The sequence below is a fragment of the Talpa occidentalis genome, unplaced genomic scaffold (genome assembly GCF_014898055.3).
Source record: "Talpa occidentalis isolate TD23 unplaced genomic scaffold, MPIMG_talOcc4v2.1 talOcc4.8, whole genome shotgun sequence".
NCBI lineage: Eukaryota > Metazoa > Chordata > Mammalia > Eulipotyphla > Talpidae > Talpa > Talpa occidentalis.
This window is the reverse complement of record NW_023605194.1, coordinates 53,270,162-53,287,374: the sequence shown is the minus strand read 5'-3', so window position 1 is coordinate 53,287,374 and position 17,213 is coordinate 53,270,162. Positions and strand designations below refer to the sequence as shown.

Here is a 17,213-nt window from a genome sequence, read left to right as displayed (position 1 = left end):
TCCTAAATTGTGAGGATACTTTCACATGCATTATCTTATTTGATCTTCACAAGTCTAGACAGTATTCACCTTTAGTCAAGGTAATGAATTTAGAAAATTTGAATTGCTTTCAAATTTGATAATCACAAATTTTCTTTTCCCCTACCATTTGTAATAAGGAATTAGTGAAAACTCACAAGAGAAATGAAAAAAAAAATCCCATCATATATTGGTATAAAAATTTGTTTCTCCCTATGGTTTCAGTTTTTACTTTGTCCTCAGCCTAGTCATAAAAAACTGTGTTGTGCCTACAGCTGAGGTTCATCTAAGAATAACCTCTGTACTTACAAACTAACTTAAAGGACTTTGTAACTTACTTTTTCTTTGGGTTTGATAAAATTCTAAGCTGGTCGCAGCAATAGAATTAAACACATTCAAAGTTCTGAAGTTCAATCAAATAATTCAGCAAATTGTACTGAGTACCTTCTCTATGCAAATATTTTGATATGTGTTTAAAATTTACATCACACAGGCAAAATAAATGTTCAGGGAATAGGGATAGGTTTTTAGTGATTGCAAGCTCAGGATGTGCAAGAAGAGTGATATCACTGTCAGAGAAACAAATGAGTTCCTAGGCTGTTTTGCAAGATGTCTGGCATATAGAACAAAGATGGTAACAGACCACTGTATTTTCCTTTATATTATCATATTACCACATTGAACATGTTCACTTCTGGCCTCTTAGAAAAATTATAGGAATCCTGAGGAGAATGTCCAGAGTGAGACTGACTCAAAAAAATGTGGCGCCAGCAATGCCTGAAAGATTTAAGAATTAAGAGTATGGAGTCTGTGAACTGACTATATATAGACAGAAGGAAGGTTCATCTGAATATATACAGACAGAAGGAATTCAATTCATCATTGAATTCCAACAGAGGGAAAAATTAAGGCCTTTGTATTGACCTTATTGGTTCAGAATACAATTTTGGATTACTTCATGAGGATTTTATTTTACTATTTATTTAAAGATAACTTATTAGATAAGGGATTGAATTAGGGAATATTCTTTCCAAATTTGAATATCATTCTTCATGTTTATTTATAACTTAATGATATTAGATTTGTGGATGACTAAAAAATAAAACTTCATGGAAATAAAAAAGATTTTTGTCAAAGGAAATAATATTTATAGAAAAGGTACCATTTGAGTTGGAGTTTGAATGATTGGCAGGATTTTGACTGTTATAGTGGGCACCTCAAGCTAACAAATGATATAAGTATATATGGATTATGATTACTCATATTACAGCTTAGATATGGATTTTCTGATTTGGTCACCTTCATGAAATTTCATTCATTAATAAAAAGGGGAGGTGGAATCTTGTTTGTTTGTTTTAATCTAACCAAGCAATCTAGGTTCACCAGTATTTAATCAGTTCTTTTAGGTAAAGTTTGTTGTTTTTAATCTAACCAAGCAATCTAGGTTCACCAGAATTTAATCAGTTCTTTTAGGTAAAGTTCAGTTTCTTTTGATAAGACCCTCAGTCTTTCAGATTCCACCTTTTGCCCTTTATCTATTTTAGAGGATATTTGAAACTATTAGTAGAAAAGTCTTTTATTACCTTGAGGCAATGAGACAAAGGGTTATTGTATTTGAATAGTGTTCTCTACCTTCTTTGGTATCTGGTGATATCCTTTGGATGTGTAGTTGGTTCTATTCTTTCATTTGAAGTTGATGGCTAGAAAAACTCAAGATCTTTGCTTTCTCAGTATGATCAGGGCCTAGTAGCCATCTCTACCAAAAGATCTCATCTTTTTGACACTTTGAACATCCCTGGTTCAGAAGGTACATTCTGCAGTCTTTATTATTAGAGTATAATCGTGCTCTTTTAACATCAAGTCTCATAGGAGGTCAAGTAGCTCTCAAACTCAGGTAATGAAGTACACAGGAATTATCAACAGTGCTAGAAAGTAAAATCCTGTTCTCCCCCCACCTAACTAGGTTACCGGAATTGGTCCCCCTCTGCCTGCCAGGAAAAATCTGGGAATTGAGGCATAAGTTTCTTTGTTCTTGAGTTTTCCCATACCTATCTGGATAGCTCTAAAATCAAAACCTCTTACCCTACTTTCTCAAAGTGAGTGAGTAAAAATATCGTTGGTTCCCTTTTTTAAGCACTTCTACCCCTTTCCCATAGTTCTCTGCTAAACAGGAAAGACTATTCTACTTTATCTTCCTCATAGCCACCATCTTCCTCATACCAGCCTTTGACATAAGTATTGGTGGTGGACTGGAAAATACTGACTTTACAATGTGAGAAACTCTATCATTTGGGTCATTAGGCCTATTTTTGATATTACAAACAATAAATAAGTTTTATATTTTATCCATCAACAGTAACTTGATTTGCCTAACAACTTTCAAAAAACAGTGTATATTAAATGTCAAAAGTTGAATATTAACTTTTTATTTTGTATATTCTATATAATAATCTAGATCTTCAGTAGAAAGGTGCCTTGGATTGAATAGGTCTAATATCTAGAAAGTTCCATTAATATTTCTTAAAATATTGCTCCCTTTTCCAATTACACATATATACTGGTCTATAAATCTGCTTTTGTTAATTTCCTATTTAAAGTCTTTTTAGAAATAAAATAAAATAAAATCTTTTCAGAAACTTCCCTGACTAACCAGACTAAATTAGGAGCCCTGTGTGCACTTCCACAAGCTCTCACACTTATTCTTTCATAATACTCATCATTCTTTTACTTCTTTAATGTCTACAATTCCTAACAGATTTGAACTCAAAATATCCCACATCTAGGATATTTTCCTGAAAGTAACAGATGCTTAACAAATATTCACATGAGTTATAGTTTTATCTATATGCATGAGTTATATTCCTCACTTATAAAGCAATAAATTGGTAATCTAACTTACAGGTCCTTTGAAATTTGTCAATGTGTTGTGACTCTGAAAGATGAACTCACTGTGGTTAGAATGACGACATCAAGTTCTAGTCCTCCAGAGCTAGGGTTTGGAACTCAGGAAATTCACCAATAAGTGCCACCTTGTCGTATTTCTTGACAAGTAATAATTTATCCTCTCTTCAGGGAATTCTACATTGACACAAGAATTCTTTCAAACTACAGGAAGATCCTTCATTAATACCTACGTTCATAATGAGGGGGTTCTACTTTAAGATACCTAATAATCTTCCACAGATTTTTATCAACTTGCAATTGTGTCAAGTTTTCTCACAGGGTAATTTCACCGTTAGCTAGCCCTTCTGTTTTATGTGGCTTCAATTAACCAGATTCAGTCAGTTATGGCTACAAGATTGTGACTACAATTTACATAGCAATCCATATGTAAATTGTTACTCTATTGGGTTAACATTTGTGTTTGCAACTGGAAAATCAATGAAAAGGAACTTAATTTCAAACAAGCGTACACATTAAAAAAAAAATAAGAGGGGAGGGCACTATTTTTGATTCTGAGATAGCAACCACACTAAATCTATTCCAAAAATGCAAAGAGAGAATAGGGGTCATTAAATAGACTATGACCTCTGCCTATTTTATTGTAAAAACGTGTACCTCCACTCATGCATTGCAGAATTTTAAGGCCATTAAAAGCAAAGGCACGTAAATTTAGGGTAACTTGAGAAAGCACAGGTCAACCTCCACCATCCACTACAGAAGCAGTCCCTTCCACAGCCACGAGGGCAGGCGCTGTTCGTCCCACCCTTGGGTGGCATCCAGAACAATGCCTGGCAGAGTAAACACCTAACATGTATTTGCTGAATGAATGAAAGAAGCCCGACTGCAAAGGTTGAGCGGTAAGTGGTTTGTCAGCAGGAGGCACAGCCGAGGCTGGCTGGCATTTCTTCAGCCCCTCACCTTCCTGGCAGTTCTGAATTCCACCGGTTGCCCATCTTTCGGAAGGGCTCGGATCCTGTCCCTAAATCCCGCCACTCCTCACTTCATCTGCTCATTTTTCACACAGGCTCGGCCGTTTCTGAGGAACGTCCAGCCGGCCAAGCAGGGGGCAGGCGGCGAGCAGTCTGACACCTTTCGGGGGCTCCAACACCCCCACACAAAGGGTCTGGACCTTCTTTTCACAATCTTGTTACCTACCTACCCGTGCCGAAGCTAAAGTGCCAACCTGGGCTCCGTCAGACACAGCGAGGAGGGAGGAAAAGGACGCCAAATCTCACCAGGAGAGAGGGCCGCCCCAGAGCTCGGCGCACTCGGCTCACGCGCGCTCGGGCCCGACGCCTCGCGCGCGGGGTTGCGAGGGCCGTGGCGCGAGGGCAGCCGGGGGCGCGCGCGCGCGGGAGGGGGCGGGGGGCGGGAGGGAGCGGGGGAGGGTGGGGAGGAGGAGCGCCGCGCGCCAGCAGGTGGGCGCGTCCTCCCGCGCGCGTGCGCGCGCCGCGCCGTCTCGCTCACGTTCGCCGCGCGCCGCGTCCCCTGCCCGCCGAGCGCGCGCGGGTACCTCTCGGTGTCTCGGCGCCGCACACTCACCGGAGCTCTCGCCACGGCCGTCGCCTGGGCCGCGGCTCGCCAGCCCCGCGGCTCAGCCTCCGTCCCTCGGCGCTGCGTCCCAGCCCTTCTCCCTCTCCCTTTCCTTTCCGCCCTTCCCTCCCTGCGGCTGTGCGGAGAGAGTCTGGCTACGAAGCAGGCGGGCTTGAGACGGGGCTTGGAAAATGGAGGTGCCGCGCCTGGATCATGCCCTCAACAGCCCCACCAGCCCCTGTGAAGAGGTGATCAAAAACCTCAGCCTGGAGGCCATTCAGCTGTGCGACCGGGACGGTAAGTGCGTCCGGAAGCGGGAGGAGAGGGGCCGAGCCCGGCCCCGGCGCCGCGGCCGCCCCGGCTCAGCGCGCGCCACCCGCCCCGGCGGCGGGGTCTTTTGTTTTTCCCCCCTCCTTTCCTTAAGCCCCCCTCTTTGGGGGCCCCCCGACGGCCATCCCTCAGACGCGAAAAGCAGAGGAGCCCCCGAGGCTCAGGCTTTGGCGCGGAAATTCGCCATCGACCGCGGCCCCGGGGCCGCTCGCTTTCCTCGCCCGCTCGGACCAGCAGAGGAGCTGCCCCGGTGAGGACGCCGTTCCCGCCCGCCGGTCCTGCCCGGGCAGCGGCGCTTCCTGGCTTTGCCGCAGTCCGGGTTTCCTGGGGTCTTGGGGCCACTGGAGGGGAAATCCCCTCTGGATGTTTCTAGCACAATCCACAACCCCCCCACCCCACCCCATCACTAACCCCTTCCTCACGCACACACTAGTTAGCATTCTTTCCCAGAAACTTATCAGTTTCTTATCTCCAACCTTCAGACCCTCCCCCCCCCAATATTTATAAGTCTTTTTATCCTTATAGAATGGGATCACAATGTCAGTTTTTTCCAGTAAAGGGGAGGGCGAAGAGGGGGAGTGCGTTTCAGCACCAAGGACAGCCGCAAGCTTCATGGGTTGGGGCTGTGATTCATAACTGTCAAAAATCTGTAAAGGAATTGGCCTAATATATCGCCTGTGATTCAGAATATACGGCGAATACTCACCATTGTGTCTTGCTATTATGTAGCTTAGTCTATTGTTAAAGTTGGCAGTCTCCTAAAGGAAAACAAAATGAACACAGGGCGGAGGGTTAGAGATAAGCTAACCATGTGTGCAATGTGGGTAGTTATAGTGGTTCTGTGTTAGTTGCAGTAGTTGGAGAATCCATGCTATTTCAGTAATGTGGAATAGAACTTCATTTGTAAAGAAGTCATTTGATTAGTAACTGGCCAACTGATTGTAAAAAAATGTACATATGGAGTAAAAAAAATTACATGTTTAGATGACCCTGAACATTTTGGGGTGTTAATGTTTAACTATATAGAGACTATGATTTAGACAGATTTTTAGGCAAGGTTATGTAGAGATGATAATACGTTCTCAGTAAGGTCATAAAATTTAACAGTATGCAATCCAAAGAAATACAGAACAGAGGTCTTTCTAAAGTCATCTAAATGGTGATAAGTTGGTTAGGTGTTGCCACACAGTTTAGTTTAGGTTAATTGAGCAATGAAATTCTGTTTTTAGTAGGTTCAGGATGCAGAATAATTGCTCTTTGAAGCCAAAGCCACTTTAAATTATTCCAGAAACAGGTGTAGTAGGGATGAACACTTTTGAAAAGGCTGCTTGTATTTCCTTTGTCCTTAGATATTTTGGTCATTCAAATAATAGATGTACATTATTTGTGGGATCTTCAAAAATTAGCATTTTGGTATTCCATATAAGCTTCCACTATTAGATTATAAAGATTATTTTTACTATACCAGATAGAAAATTATGTGGGTTTTAGTTTATGCCTGCATGAAATGACTTTGTAATGTTACCATTGTAAATATTTCTATTTTCTTAGCTTGATTTTACAAAAAAGAGTCTAATGAAAGTAGATCATTTTCATTTCTTTCAGTGATTTATCAGGATAATTACTATAGTTAATGAAAATAGGCAATGTATTGTTGCTCCTAAGAATCCAGTAATCTTAATACTTAAAATTACAATTACCACATGTTTCAAAGAAGCCAGGGAAAATAAAGTTGCTTTTTATTTTTTGTGAAGTTCACAAAGTTAATAGTGTAGAGCACAAAAATCAATGCTATATTTACTGTGGTCTCTTCTCCTGGACTGATAGCTAATTTATTCTGGTAATAATTTTTAGTTATTCATTTTATGAATCCTGCAAATTATGCAACATTTAATTGGGGGTGGGTGGGTGCTAACATTATGCAGTATATGAAAATTACTTTTCAATCTTTGAATTGATTCGGTATTGACTAAATAGGGTTCCATTTTATAAAATAGCATGTACTGGCAAATACAAAGAGATAACTGTATTTAAAGATATGTAAAAAAAGTTAGCATTATAGGGATAATTTAGGGGGGAATAAGATAGTTTTTTAGAACAATTTAAAAATGTTGCATTAAATTTTTTTCCAGACCTTTTGTCACAATTTTATACAGAGAAATTTTCAGCTAGATGCTGTTTTACTCCCTTCCCTTCCTTCCTTTCACTTTTCTTCCTCTCAGTTCACATCATTTTATTTCTGTAAATATATAGAAAGATGAGGATGTGGCAGAAGGTCTATTATGTGCACATAATAAGTGCTATATTTTAATACTTTTATGGCCATGTAAATGCATTTTTCTTATTTGCTTATTACTTTTTTTTCACTTTTTTTTTACTAATAATCTGGTAATGGGGAAGAATGAAATCATATATTACTTGGAAATGAAATAAAGGTAAGAGAAAGTATAATGTGACTGTTCAGTATGCATTTTCATTTACCCTCTCCAACATAAATGTTTTTAATTTTATAATGTTTTACATATTTCATAATTAAGAGTTGTAGCTGCTAGTAAATATGGCTCTCCTTGGCTCTCGTATTTTTTTTTCCTCTTTATTTCTCTCATTTGTCTATTTTCTTTCTTTTAACTAAATGTCATTGATCTACCACTGATTTGCAATACTATATAAATTTTTGGAGCATAGCTTTACACCTCTATTATGTATTGATACATAAGGTCTCACCTCTGCTACCACCAAAATTATAGTGTGATTCCCACTATCAGATTGACTCTACTCCTCTCATGCTGTCCCTTCTCCCTCTAATAATCACTGAGTTTTCTTAGAGCCTTAGAGTTATTTTTGTTGTGATTTGTTAGTTTGTTTGCTTTGGTTATTATATTCCACATATGAGAGAAACCATCTGGTAATTGTCTTTCACTTTCTGAATTACTTAGCATAATCACCTCAAGTTCTATCAATATTGTTGCAAAAGACAAGATTTCATCTTTCTTAATAGCTGAATCTGTTTACTTAATTGGCAACAATTCACAATGTTTCTTTTATTCATAACTTATCAAAATATTTAATAGTCCCTGAAGATATAGAGCAGGGTGCAAGTAGTCATGTAATTACTTTTTTTTTTTAATTGAGCAAGATGGTTCCTATAAGCACATATTATCTCATGTATATTTTTATCCTAGGCATGTGTGCTTTGATTGCTAATACATGGTTCCTGCATAGAAATTACCTGTGGTTTGAAATGAGAATTCTGAATAGACTTCTGTTAGGGAACCTTCTGAAGATATGCCGAGGGTCTTGCAGTTTCTGAAATTGTTGTTGCCAGTATATTTCTGTTCCTCCGTCTCTTCTCTGCTGAAGAATACTCAAGTTGTGTTTATGATGTACTTTAATTTTGGCCTTTCCCAGCATTGAAGGAAAAAAACTAATTTGTCATCTTGAAACATCAGTAATATCAGAACCTGTGCTCAGTGTGTTTCTTCAGGTAGGTACTTCAAGCCTTACTGATATGTGAGAAGAAAAAACAGCTCCCTATTCTACCTATGATATAGTTATTCTACAATACTTCAACTTCTCTTCATCTTTTGTATTGTAACTATATAATGAAGCTCTGTTATTGAAAATAATAGATTTATCTAAATGTTGATTTACATGCTTCCCTGTACTCTTGTTGTAATGGTAAGGAAGAAAATATGAATTTAATTTGTTGTATAGCCTTTAAATCCACCCCCAAAGCTTCTTGGCTTTAACAAGTTTATTTCCATGGCCAGGCTAGTTTATGGCTGCCTAGATAAATAAAACTTATGGAGGTTATGATATTAGTCAACAAGGGCACACATTTTAAAGAAATTGCACAGACAGAAGTGGACAGATTTCCCTGTCTTAATTCCTAATAATAGTTGTTTTTTGGGTTTTTTTGGTGGGAAAAGAAAAAAAAAACTTTCCTTTTTTTCCTTGTTTAAAAAGATAAATTCCTTTGAATTTGGACATTATCATATCTATTTAACTTATAAATCAGTTGGGACCTTCTTCCTTATGCTTATTGAACTGTGCATTCAACAAATTATAACTTTGGGAACAAAATAACACAGAAATGCTTGGTGACACATTGCTGTAGTAGATAATCCTTAATGACATTTTCTGAAACAGACGTCTAGGAGACATATCAATAACTTTCCTTTAATAATCCAAGAATGATGGGTAGTCATTACTCAGTCTCATAGAGCAGCAGACCTCTGCTAAAACATTAACATCTTGTAGATAATATAATGTTAAGCAAATTACATAGCCTTTTAATTTTTTTTCAGTAATGTTTAGATCTTTGTTTTTTTTTTTATATCAGTTGAGTTTTGTTTATTTTGTAAGATCCTTCTACTTCATGAATATTCAGTGGAAACTAAGTTCTGAATTTTAAAAGAATAGTAAACTTTAGAATCACAATTACAATATTTTTATTCTTTGCTTTTATTTTACCATCCCTTCAGTAATATCCTAGTCAGCCTTAATCCTAAGAGCTGTTTTCAGCTTCTTTTTCAAATCTACAGTTTGCTGCTTTTCATGTGCCTTGTGACCTTGTTACTTTGAATAGGTATTTATATCAAAAACCTCTATTTTTGCTTTAACAATTTTTTTATTTATGACTTTCTCCCCTAAGGATTGATCTGTAATAGCCCATGTATGAAACGTTACAAAAAATACAAACTAGATGAAACAGATAAAAAACTTGAAAACCATCAGATTATGTTAAACCAATTTATATTCTTGGTAGGAGTTCTAATTCATTCCCTGAGAAGACCTCAAAGTTATTAGAGTAAAAGTCACATCAAAGGATATGTGCCCAGACTCCCTCCAGTGGTAGAATTACTGATGTGTCATAAGTAGTAAAACTGGCAACTTGTTTTGTTGCCTAGGTAGGCCAGTCACAAATTCACTTTATAGAACACTATGTAGACAACTTTTAAGTCTCTTGGTTTTATTGCTGCTGGTATTTCCCCTTCATCTGGGCCCAGCCTTTTTCTTATAATTTATATAAGGCTAGTTTCCTAATTACTTTTATATTTTATATTAAGCTTCAGTGATGACTGCAGCTGTAACAATCACTGCAGCAAGCATAGTTTGCTAATTTCTAGTTTTCCTTCTCTGCCCATAGTAAATGCACGATTTAAGTTTGCCTTATAGAGTTTGTTTTTTTCTTGGGTTTGTTTTCCATTTCTGTTGAATTTCTAAGAATTTTTATACTTTATTAAAATTCTATTTTTACTATGCTAAGACATAAGCCATATTTTTAGCTGTTTAAAATGTTGTTACTAAATTGTATTATTAAGTAGGAAGTAAATATTTGAGAAGTAAAATGAACATTTGGGGAAGACTTCTAGCAGAAATGTATAGAAGAGTTGAAGAGTCTTGATAGGGAAAACAAGTAGGCAGCATGTTCTCTAGAGGGAAGGACTGTGAGTAGCAATAGCATAAAAGAAACCGAAAAATAATTACCAAGAATTGGTGATTGGGTTTTCAAGATAAAAAAAAAAGATCAGTAATGACTTTAGATTTTAGGTAGTCAAAAAAAATCATTGGCAAGTAGGGGAAAAAAGAGAAAGGAAGTAATATTTAGACATCATGATGATATTAATTTTTTTATATTTCAAATTTTTAGTGTAAGTAGGCATCCAAATATGTCCTAATCCCTTTTCCAGAGCTGCTTCCCTCTCACAGAAATCATATTTCCAGAAGAGTATATGCTGCCTTTTCATTATTCTTTCAATGCGGATACTCAGAAAAGAACCCACGGACCATCTTTTTCAGCTATTTTCTTTATTCCCGTTCTTCAGAGGCTACTCATAATTCAATGATATTATGAGAATCAATATTAATTAAAAACTAAGCATTTGATACTTCATAGAAGTTTGTGAAATAGAGATTTCATAGTAATCTGTACAAAACTAGTTCTGGAATCTTAGAATTTTCAGATGGGTTTATTATAAAGTAAGATGAAATGTTCATGTTAAAAAATCTGAATCTAACAGTAAGAGTTGCCCTTGGAAACTTCTATCAAACATTTAGCAATTCATTTTGTGTTCTAGCGGAAAGAGTTCTAGAATGTACAAGAGAATTATTCATAGAACTCTATATTCCAGTAGGGAGACTATAACTTAAGTATGAAGTAGGAGCAGTCAGGGCAGGAGGCCGGATGGTAGGATGGAACAGCCACCCAGCCTGCCCAGGCTCTGGAACAAGAGAGCTGCCAAAAAGCCCCAAAAGGCCAAAAACCAAAACCAAGGGCTGTAGCAATCAAATACCCACACAATAAAGGCCTGTGGGCTATAGCCAAACAAAGGACAGTGCCCAAAAAGAGGACAAGTCGCTGTCTGTGGGTTCTCATCCACATGCACAATTGCAAGAGAGCTCAGGCTCTAAGAACACCAACCATGGGGTTTATTTTGCAAACAGGAGAAATAAAGAGCTTACTGTAGCCCCAAGTGGCTGGATATCTCAGATAGTGTTGGTGATGGTCACCACCAGTCACCAGGTGTACTGAACAGCACTGGCCAGTAGTGATGGTCACTACTGGTCCCCCAGAGGCAGTGTCAGAGACACCAAGTGTTAACAGCTCTTTGTGAGTTAGTTGGACTATATCAACAAAAAACAGGTCTTAGAGACACCAGGCCCAGGGCCTTTGGTGATCCTTTCAGGCTTTTCTTCCCTCCTCAAAGGTCGGCCGCTGGATTCTTCTTTTCTTCTTTCTTCTTTGGAGGCCAGGAACAGAGTCTTCCCCTTCCTTCTTCCTTCAGAGGCTGGAACTTTCTCTTCTGTTGTGGGGGCTGGGAGTGGTCTCTCCTTCAGCTTCCTCCCACTCTGGCTTATATCCTCTTTCAGGGTGCCCCACCTACAAGAATGCAACATTTTTCAACCCTGTGAGTGATTGGACTACTTAGCACCAATCAGGTCACAGCTCGTACCTGATTGGTCCATTCCATGATCCAGGAAGTACACAGTTAATAAAAGGGCTCTGAGGGGCAACTGCCACAGCTGACCTTGTGGTGGAGCAGCAGAGTGAGAGAATACCACTGTTGCTACTGGCTCCCACTGCTCAAGCAACTAGGTTCCCGTGACAGGTGAAGAGGATAGGAATTTACTTGGTTCTAGAGTAAACTCTAATGAGCATTGTGTCTCACCCCTTGAAGGAAAAGGGTGATCACATGCTGGAGAAAGCCAACTTTGAATTCCAAAGGTGAAGGAAATCCATAATCCAGGTTTATTAAAAATATAAACAGGAATTCTACATTTTGAAGTTGATCAATAGATGTGAGTTAAACAAAAAGCCTCATACTTGAATTGTAATTATTTTGTTTGTGATATTATGACTATTTGACCTAGTTTGTGGTTCATTTAAAGGGATTGCTCTGTGGGGATTTTTGCATATATTATTTGGTATGGTGGTTATGGAAGCTAGTGTAAATAAATCTGTCTTTTTGTTTTCTATAGCCTGTGGGAGTGTTGCTATATAATAATATGATGAAAGGTTTATAGCTTCCCTAGACATATGCCATTAAAGACAAATAATTTTTCAATATACTTTATTTTCTTGGAAAACGGTACCTTATCATTTATAAGCCTGAATGTTAGTTAAATTCAGTTTTTAAAATTTTTAAACTGATAATACAAATAAGAATCATAGAATTTTTGAGTGCCTATTATGTGATAGGTAGGTTCTTAATGATTGCATTTCAGGATTCTATGATGTAGAACAAGGTCAGCACTTTAGAGTCCTTGGAACAAATCCAAAAACCAACTGTCAGGTTTTGTAAGAAAAAAAATTATTAGAACAATTTTATTAGCCATGCCCATTTGTTTACATATTGTATATGGATGCTTTCTTGCTGCAGTAGCAGAATTGAATAACTGATAGCAGATCACATAACCCAGAAAACTTAAAATACTTTTTATCTGGGCCTTTATTGAAGTTTTCCAACTCCTAATGTAGGAGCTTGTGAAAATAAATATTTTGTGATAGAAGAATATTGAAAAAAATTTCCTTTTATATTTTTCCAGTGTTTTGAGACTATGCTGGTCAGGCAGAGAACTGTTAAAGGGGGACAAAAGGGTAGGCTTGTGTGGAGTCAATCCAAAATAGATACCCCTCTATGTCTGATTTTAACTAGAAATCTAGCCTCCATAAAGTAGGTTTAGAAAGAAATACTAGTTAGGCATTAGTATTTAGAGCTACACTCACAAACCTATTAATAGACATGTTTTAAAGTGTCAAAGATCATGTGAATGTTTAGAAGAAAGTTATATTGACACAAAATAGACAAATTATGTAAATCTTACAGTCTTCCTTCTAAACCCAACTTTTATTGAAAGAGTCATGGTCTTAATCTTATATCGTTTAATGTAGTGTTTTTCAATCTATCAGTGCTTTGCTGTTTTTTTTCAATATTCAATATGTCACTGATATTTCATAAAAATGTAATATAAACAATCAGAAAAATGAAATTTAAGAAAGCTGGAAAGATTCAATATAAAAATCACTGCCAAAATCCCATAAAAAATTTCTAAATGTGTAATCCCAATTATTGTATTTGTCTAATCATAGACTACTAGTTTGCAGACTGCTTGTGGGTGGACCATATTTCAAGTACACTAAAGAGAGGACAGTGCCATTCTATTCTTGTTCAATGAATAATTTTTAGATACTACACCTAACCAGTTAATATTCTCATCTTTTATTTGTTGTTCTTGCTCTTTTACTTGTGTAGTATTAACAATTATACTTAAAACTTGCTATTTCATATCAGCCTTAATAGCCACTTTATTTCTGTATTATTTTATTGTGCTGTGCCTAGGAAATTTTGCTTCATACAAATAGGGAGTAGCAAATAGTGTTGTTTTAAAACTCATTTTGCCTTCTTGACATAGAATTCAAATAAACTTAATTGTAAAGATCAGCTTCATTATCAACAACTTATTTTCACTTATAAACTTGGTAACACCATATTGTAAAATTGAGTTTCTTCAGTTTATTAAAGAGCTAGATAATCAAATTTATTTGCCCAAGGTTTTTATATTGGAAAGATTTTTGTCAAAGGACTCTTTAATAAAAAGTATTTCTTCTTTGTTTTAAAGTATTTTTTTTTTACAGCACCTCTCAGTTATACATTATTCAGGGAAAAACCTCCAATTTAAATAATAGTCTGTATGTGACTATGGAAAACTAAAATCTTGAAATACTTTAATATCTAATCGTTATTAGTGAACAATCACTACTTAATGAAGACTGGAAATAATTTTTTTCAGGAGCTAAAATTCTCGATTTTTTTTTAAATTTTATCTACTTCCCTTAATGTAATTTTCCCAACATTTCAGACAATTTAGTTGATAGTGTGTTAGATTTAGATATTATTGAAGTTTTCAATAATATAAGATATAATATAAAATATAAAAAGATATTATTGAACTGATTTAGATATTAAAATTTATTTCCATTCTGTTTTACCATCCTTGAATTTACCTTTGAGAAACTTCTACAAAAGCAAATGGATCAATCACATTTCATATCCAGCTAATTAGAAGGATTTTTACATAATCTCAACATTCAAATTAATCAAATAATGTGGTGAATAATTTTCTATTCCCCATTTTCCAATATATACCAGTGTTCCTTTTCAATTTTTTGATAATATTTTACTAATTTAACATATTTGTTTCAATGTCAGAAGTGAGGAGTTAATAAACTTTCCTCATTCAATTGTGTATGCTTTTGTTTATAATTGGTATGGTGACTTTGTTCTGAGCATACTTTAATTACTATATTTATAATAACTTTAGGCATGGTTTTTTTAATCAAAATTATGAAACTTGTTAGGAACTATATAACTACTTGCAAAATTTTGTTTTATGAAACCCAATGAAAATTTAGCAGTTTTTATTACTAAAATTTAAGTTCTACTGACAGATGACTGTCATTGAATTTTTAGCATTGCATTGTATTTGAGTTTTGGAGTGTAAGTACTTCCATTATATTTATTTCAATTTGAACACAGTTTCCAGTGTGGTAAACACTAGCTGAAAAAGAAATTGGTTCTAATTATGACTTGAGATATTTTGAGCCCAATCAATGTCAAACACCCATATTAAGATTTGTTTAATATTTCCTGATTTTAAATAGGGCTCCATTTCTACTTTTATAAGTAATTATTTCATTACCTATCTTGGAAAAAAGTATAGCTCTATCCCAAACCTAGAGTAACTCCACCACAAATATAATTAGAGAAGTACACAAAACTTACAGTATGACTTTAATCTATTTAATTTGTTCTGATGAGAAGGGCTAAACAGATGCAGCGGGGCCTTGCTGGCATGTAATTTGAATGTTGCATACAAATACATAATCTGTAACTGTAAAATTTTACTTGAGCATATACTTGCTGACTTGTGTGTTAAAAGACAAACATGAAATAACGTTTTCGTACATTGTGCCATTTTGAGCATTGAGGCAGCAAGCAAAATTTTATTTTGATGTTAACCCAAAATTACATCTTGCAGCATAATAGAATGTGTGCTATTTCAAAAAAAAAAAGTTTTTAAAAGTTTTGAGATAATTAAAAAGAAAGTTAAATGAATATATTGCTGAACCCCTTAATTATTTGTATTAAAAATTGAAATCTTTAGTTCTTAAAATTTATCACCTGGAGTGCTTGTTAAAACCTAGATTGTTTGGCCCCACCCTAGAGTTTCTAATTTATTAGCCCTGGGGTGGAGTCCAAGAATTTGCATTTCTAACAAATTCCCTGGTGATGGAATCAGAGACCACACAGCATGACTAAAGAGGTTACTTGGTAAGAAGAGATAGTAAATATTTCTAAGTCTAGTATCTATTAATAAATAATATTCTGATATCAATTTGAGGAATAAACTGGAATATTGAGCTCAAGAGTTTAACCACTTGTAAGGCAATTATAAATAATAGATAAGATAGGTAGAAATTGCTCAGCGAAATAAGCCAGAAAGAAAAATACTGGCTGATCTCACTCATAGCAGGAATTTAGAAAACCTAAATAAGGAACCAGGAAAAAGACTAATAATAAAAAAGTAAATATCAAAATCAACAAGCAAATGTAAATCAGAGACACACGGGGTGGGGGGGGAGTTTGGGGAGGAGGGATTCGGGTCAAAATAAGGGGAGGTGGAAATTGTATGGGGAATATAACCAAGATGAAAATGCATACATTGTGCAAAAATGAAAAATGATGTAAAAAATATATAAAATAAAATTTTAAAAAGATAGGTAGAAATTGGGGGTGAGATGGAGCAAATTTTCTAAAGCAAAAATCAGTCAACTTTGATTAAACCAGAAGCATAATATATGAAAATGGAGTTGTTGATGATGGTTAAATTTGCTAGATAGGGAGATTAGGTACAATTTACAACAAAAAGTAGAAATTGGTGGTGGTAGGGATTATGAAGGAATAGCCTTAATAACAAGCTATAAAATAATATCCTGTTTCAGATGTTTTTGGAGTATCTACATGGAAACATCCAGAAGGCTAGTAGAAATATTCATCTGTGTCTGACAAGGAAGGTTGGTTGTACACAAAAAGTGAAAATTCAGTAGTCCTTTTCAGTTGGCTTTATGGAATTTTTCTTATTTCTCTTTTATCAAGTGTGTTTCTTCATTTTTTAGCCAATCTTTTAGATCTAAGACAACTGTTGAACTGCTCATTCAAGTACATAAATTAGAATGTCGATACCTTTTTTTGTGGTGTCTAAAAGAAACATTGAAAATATTTTTTAAATAATTGAATTATGCTTGGGTCTGGTTGGTTGGTGTAGTTAACATGTGAGAAATATAATTGACCAAAGCTCTGTATTTGATGGGTTTCTCTCCTTTTATTTGACACAAGAGAATTAAGTGCATGCTTTTTTGTTTGCTTACTATGGAAATACACTAGTAATTTTTCCTTCCTTGACCACATAGTCAAGTACATAAGATAAATTAACTGTTAGAATTCAAATCAGCACAAAGATAATGATATTGGAGCTTAAAGGATAAATAAAATCTCCAGTAAAGCTATTGAAATACTGTAGCTTGGTGAAGGCTTTTTCATACTGAACATATGTCCAAGATTTTCTTTTGACTTTGAACTGCTAATTTTGATGTTTACTAGGATGTTTGTTGAATGCTAATTTAAATAAGTCAGACTTTTTTACACTTAATTTTTTTTTCAGATTCATGTTTAAGCTTAAACTTTCCATTATAATAGAGATTTTATATAATTTTTTCAAGCTGTGCTAAGATTGATTGTTTGAACCTATTTTTATATATTTTCTTGTGGTGCAGTTCATTGTATCTGATGTTAATTTTCCTGCAACTTTAATTAGCTTGTTATTTT

The 17,213-nt window shown here is 35.8% G+C and overlaps 1 protein-coding gene and 1 long non-coding RNA gene across 10 annotated transcripts in view; one reads left to right on the top strand and one right to left on the bottom strand.

The window, feature by feature from the left end:
- The window catches only part of LOC119234887 (uncharacterized), a 32,019-nt gene extending 27,780 nt beyond the window's left edge, over positions 1-4,239 (bottom strand). Inside the window, exon 1 of one of the 2 annotated variants that reach the window (XR_005122695.2) lies at positions 4,117-4,239. This is a non-coding gene — a long non-coding RNA (uncharacterized LOC119234887). The remainder of the gene's footprint in view (positions 1-4,116) is intronic. The other variant, XR_005122694.2, reaches the window with a different exon arrangement.
- A 209-nt stretch (positions 4,240-4,448) lies between these two features.
- Positions 4,449-17,213, top strand: part of PHYHIPL (phytanoyl-CoA 2-hydroxylase interacting protein like) — a 51,164-nt gene continuing 38,399 nt past the window's right edge. The window contains exons 1-2 of one of the 8 annotated variants that reach the window (XM_054690716.1): positions 11,801-11,936; positions 16,331-16,402. Coding sequence is in view for 1 of the 8 variants with exons in the window: in XM_037497962.1 (XP_037353859.1) it covers positions 4,686-4,791 (106 nt within the window). In the remaining 7 variants the exon portion in view is untranslated. Of the gene's footprint in view, positions 4,792-5,021; positions 5,075-11,800; positions 11,937-12,058; positions 12,127-12,586; positions 12,626-16,330; positions 16,403-17,213 lie in introns of those variants that run through there. The other 7 variants (XM_054690717.1, XM_054690718.1, XM_054690719.1 and 4 more) reach the window with 7 other exon arrangements.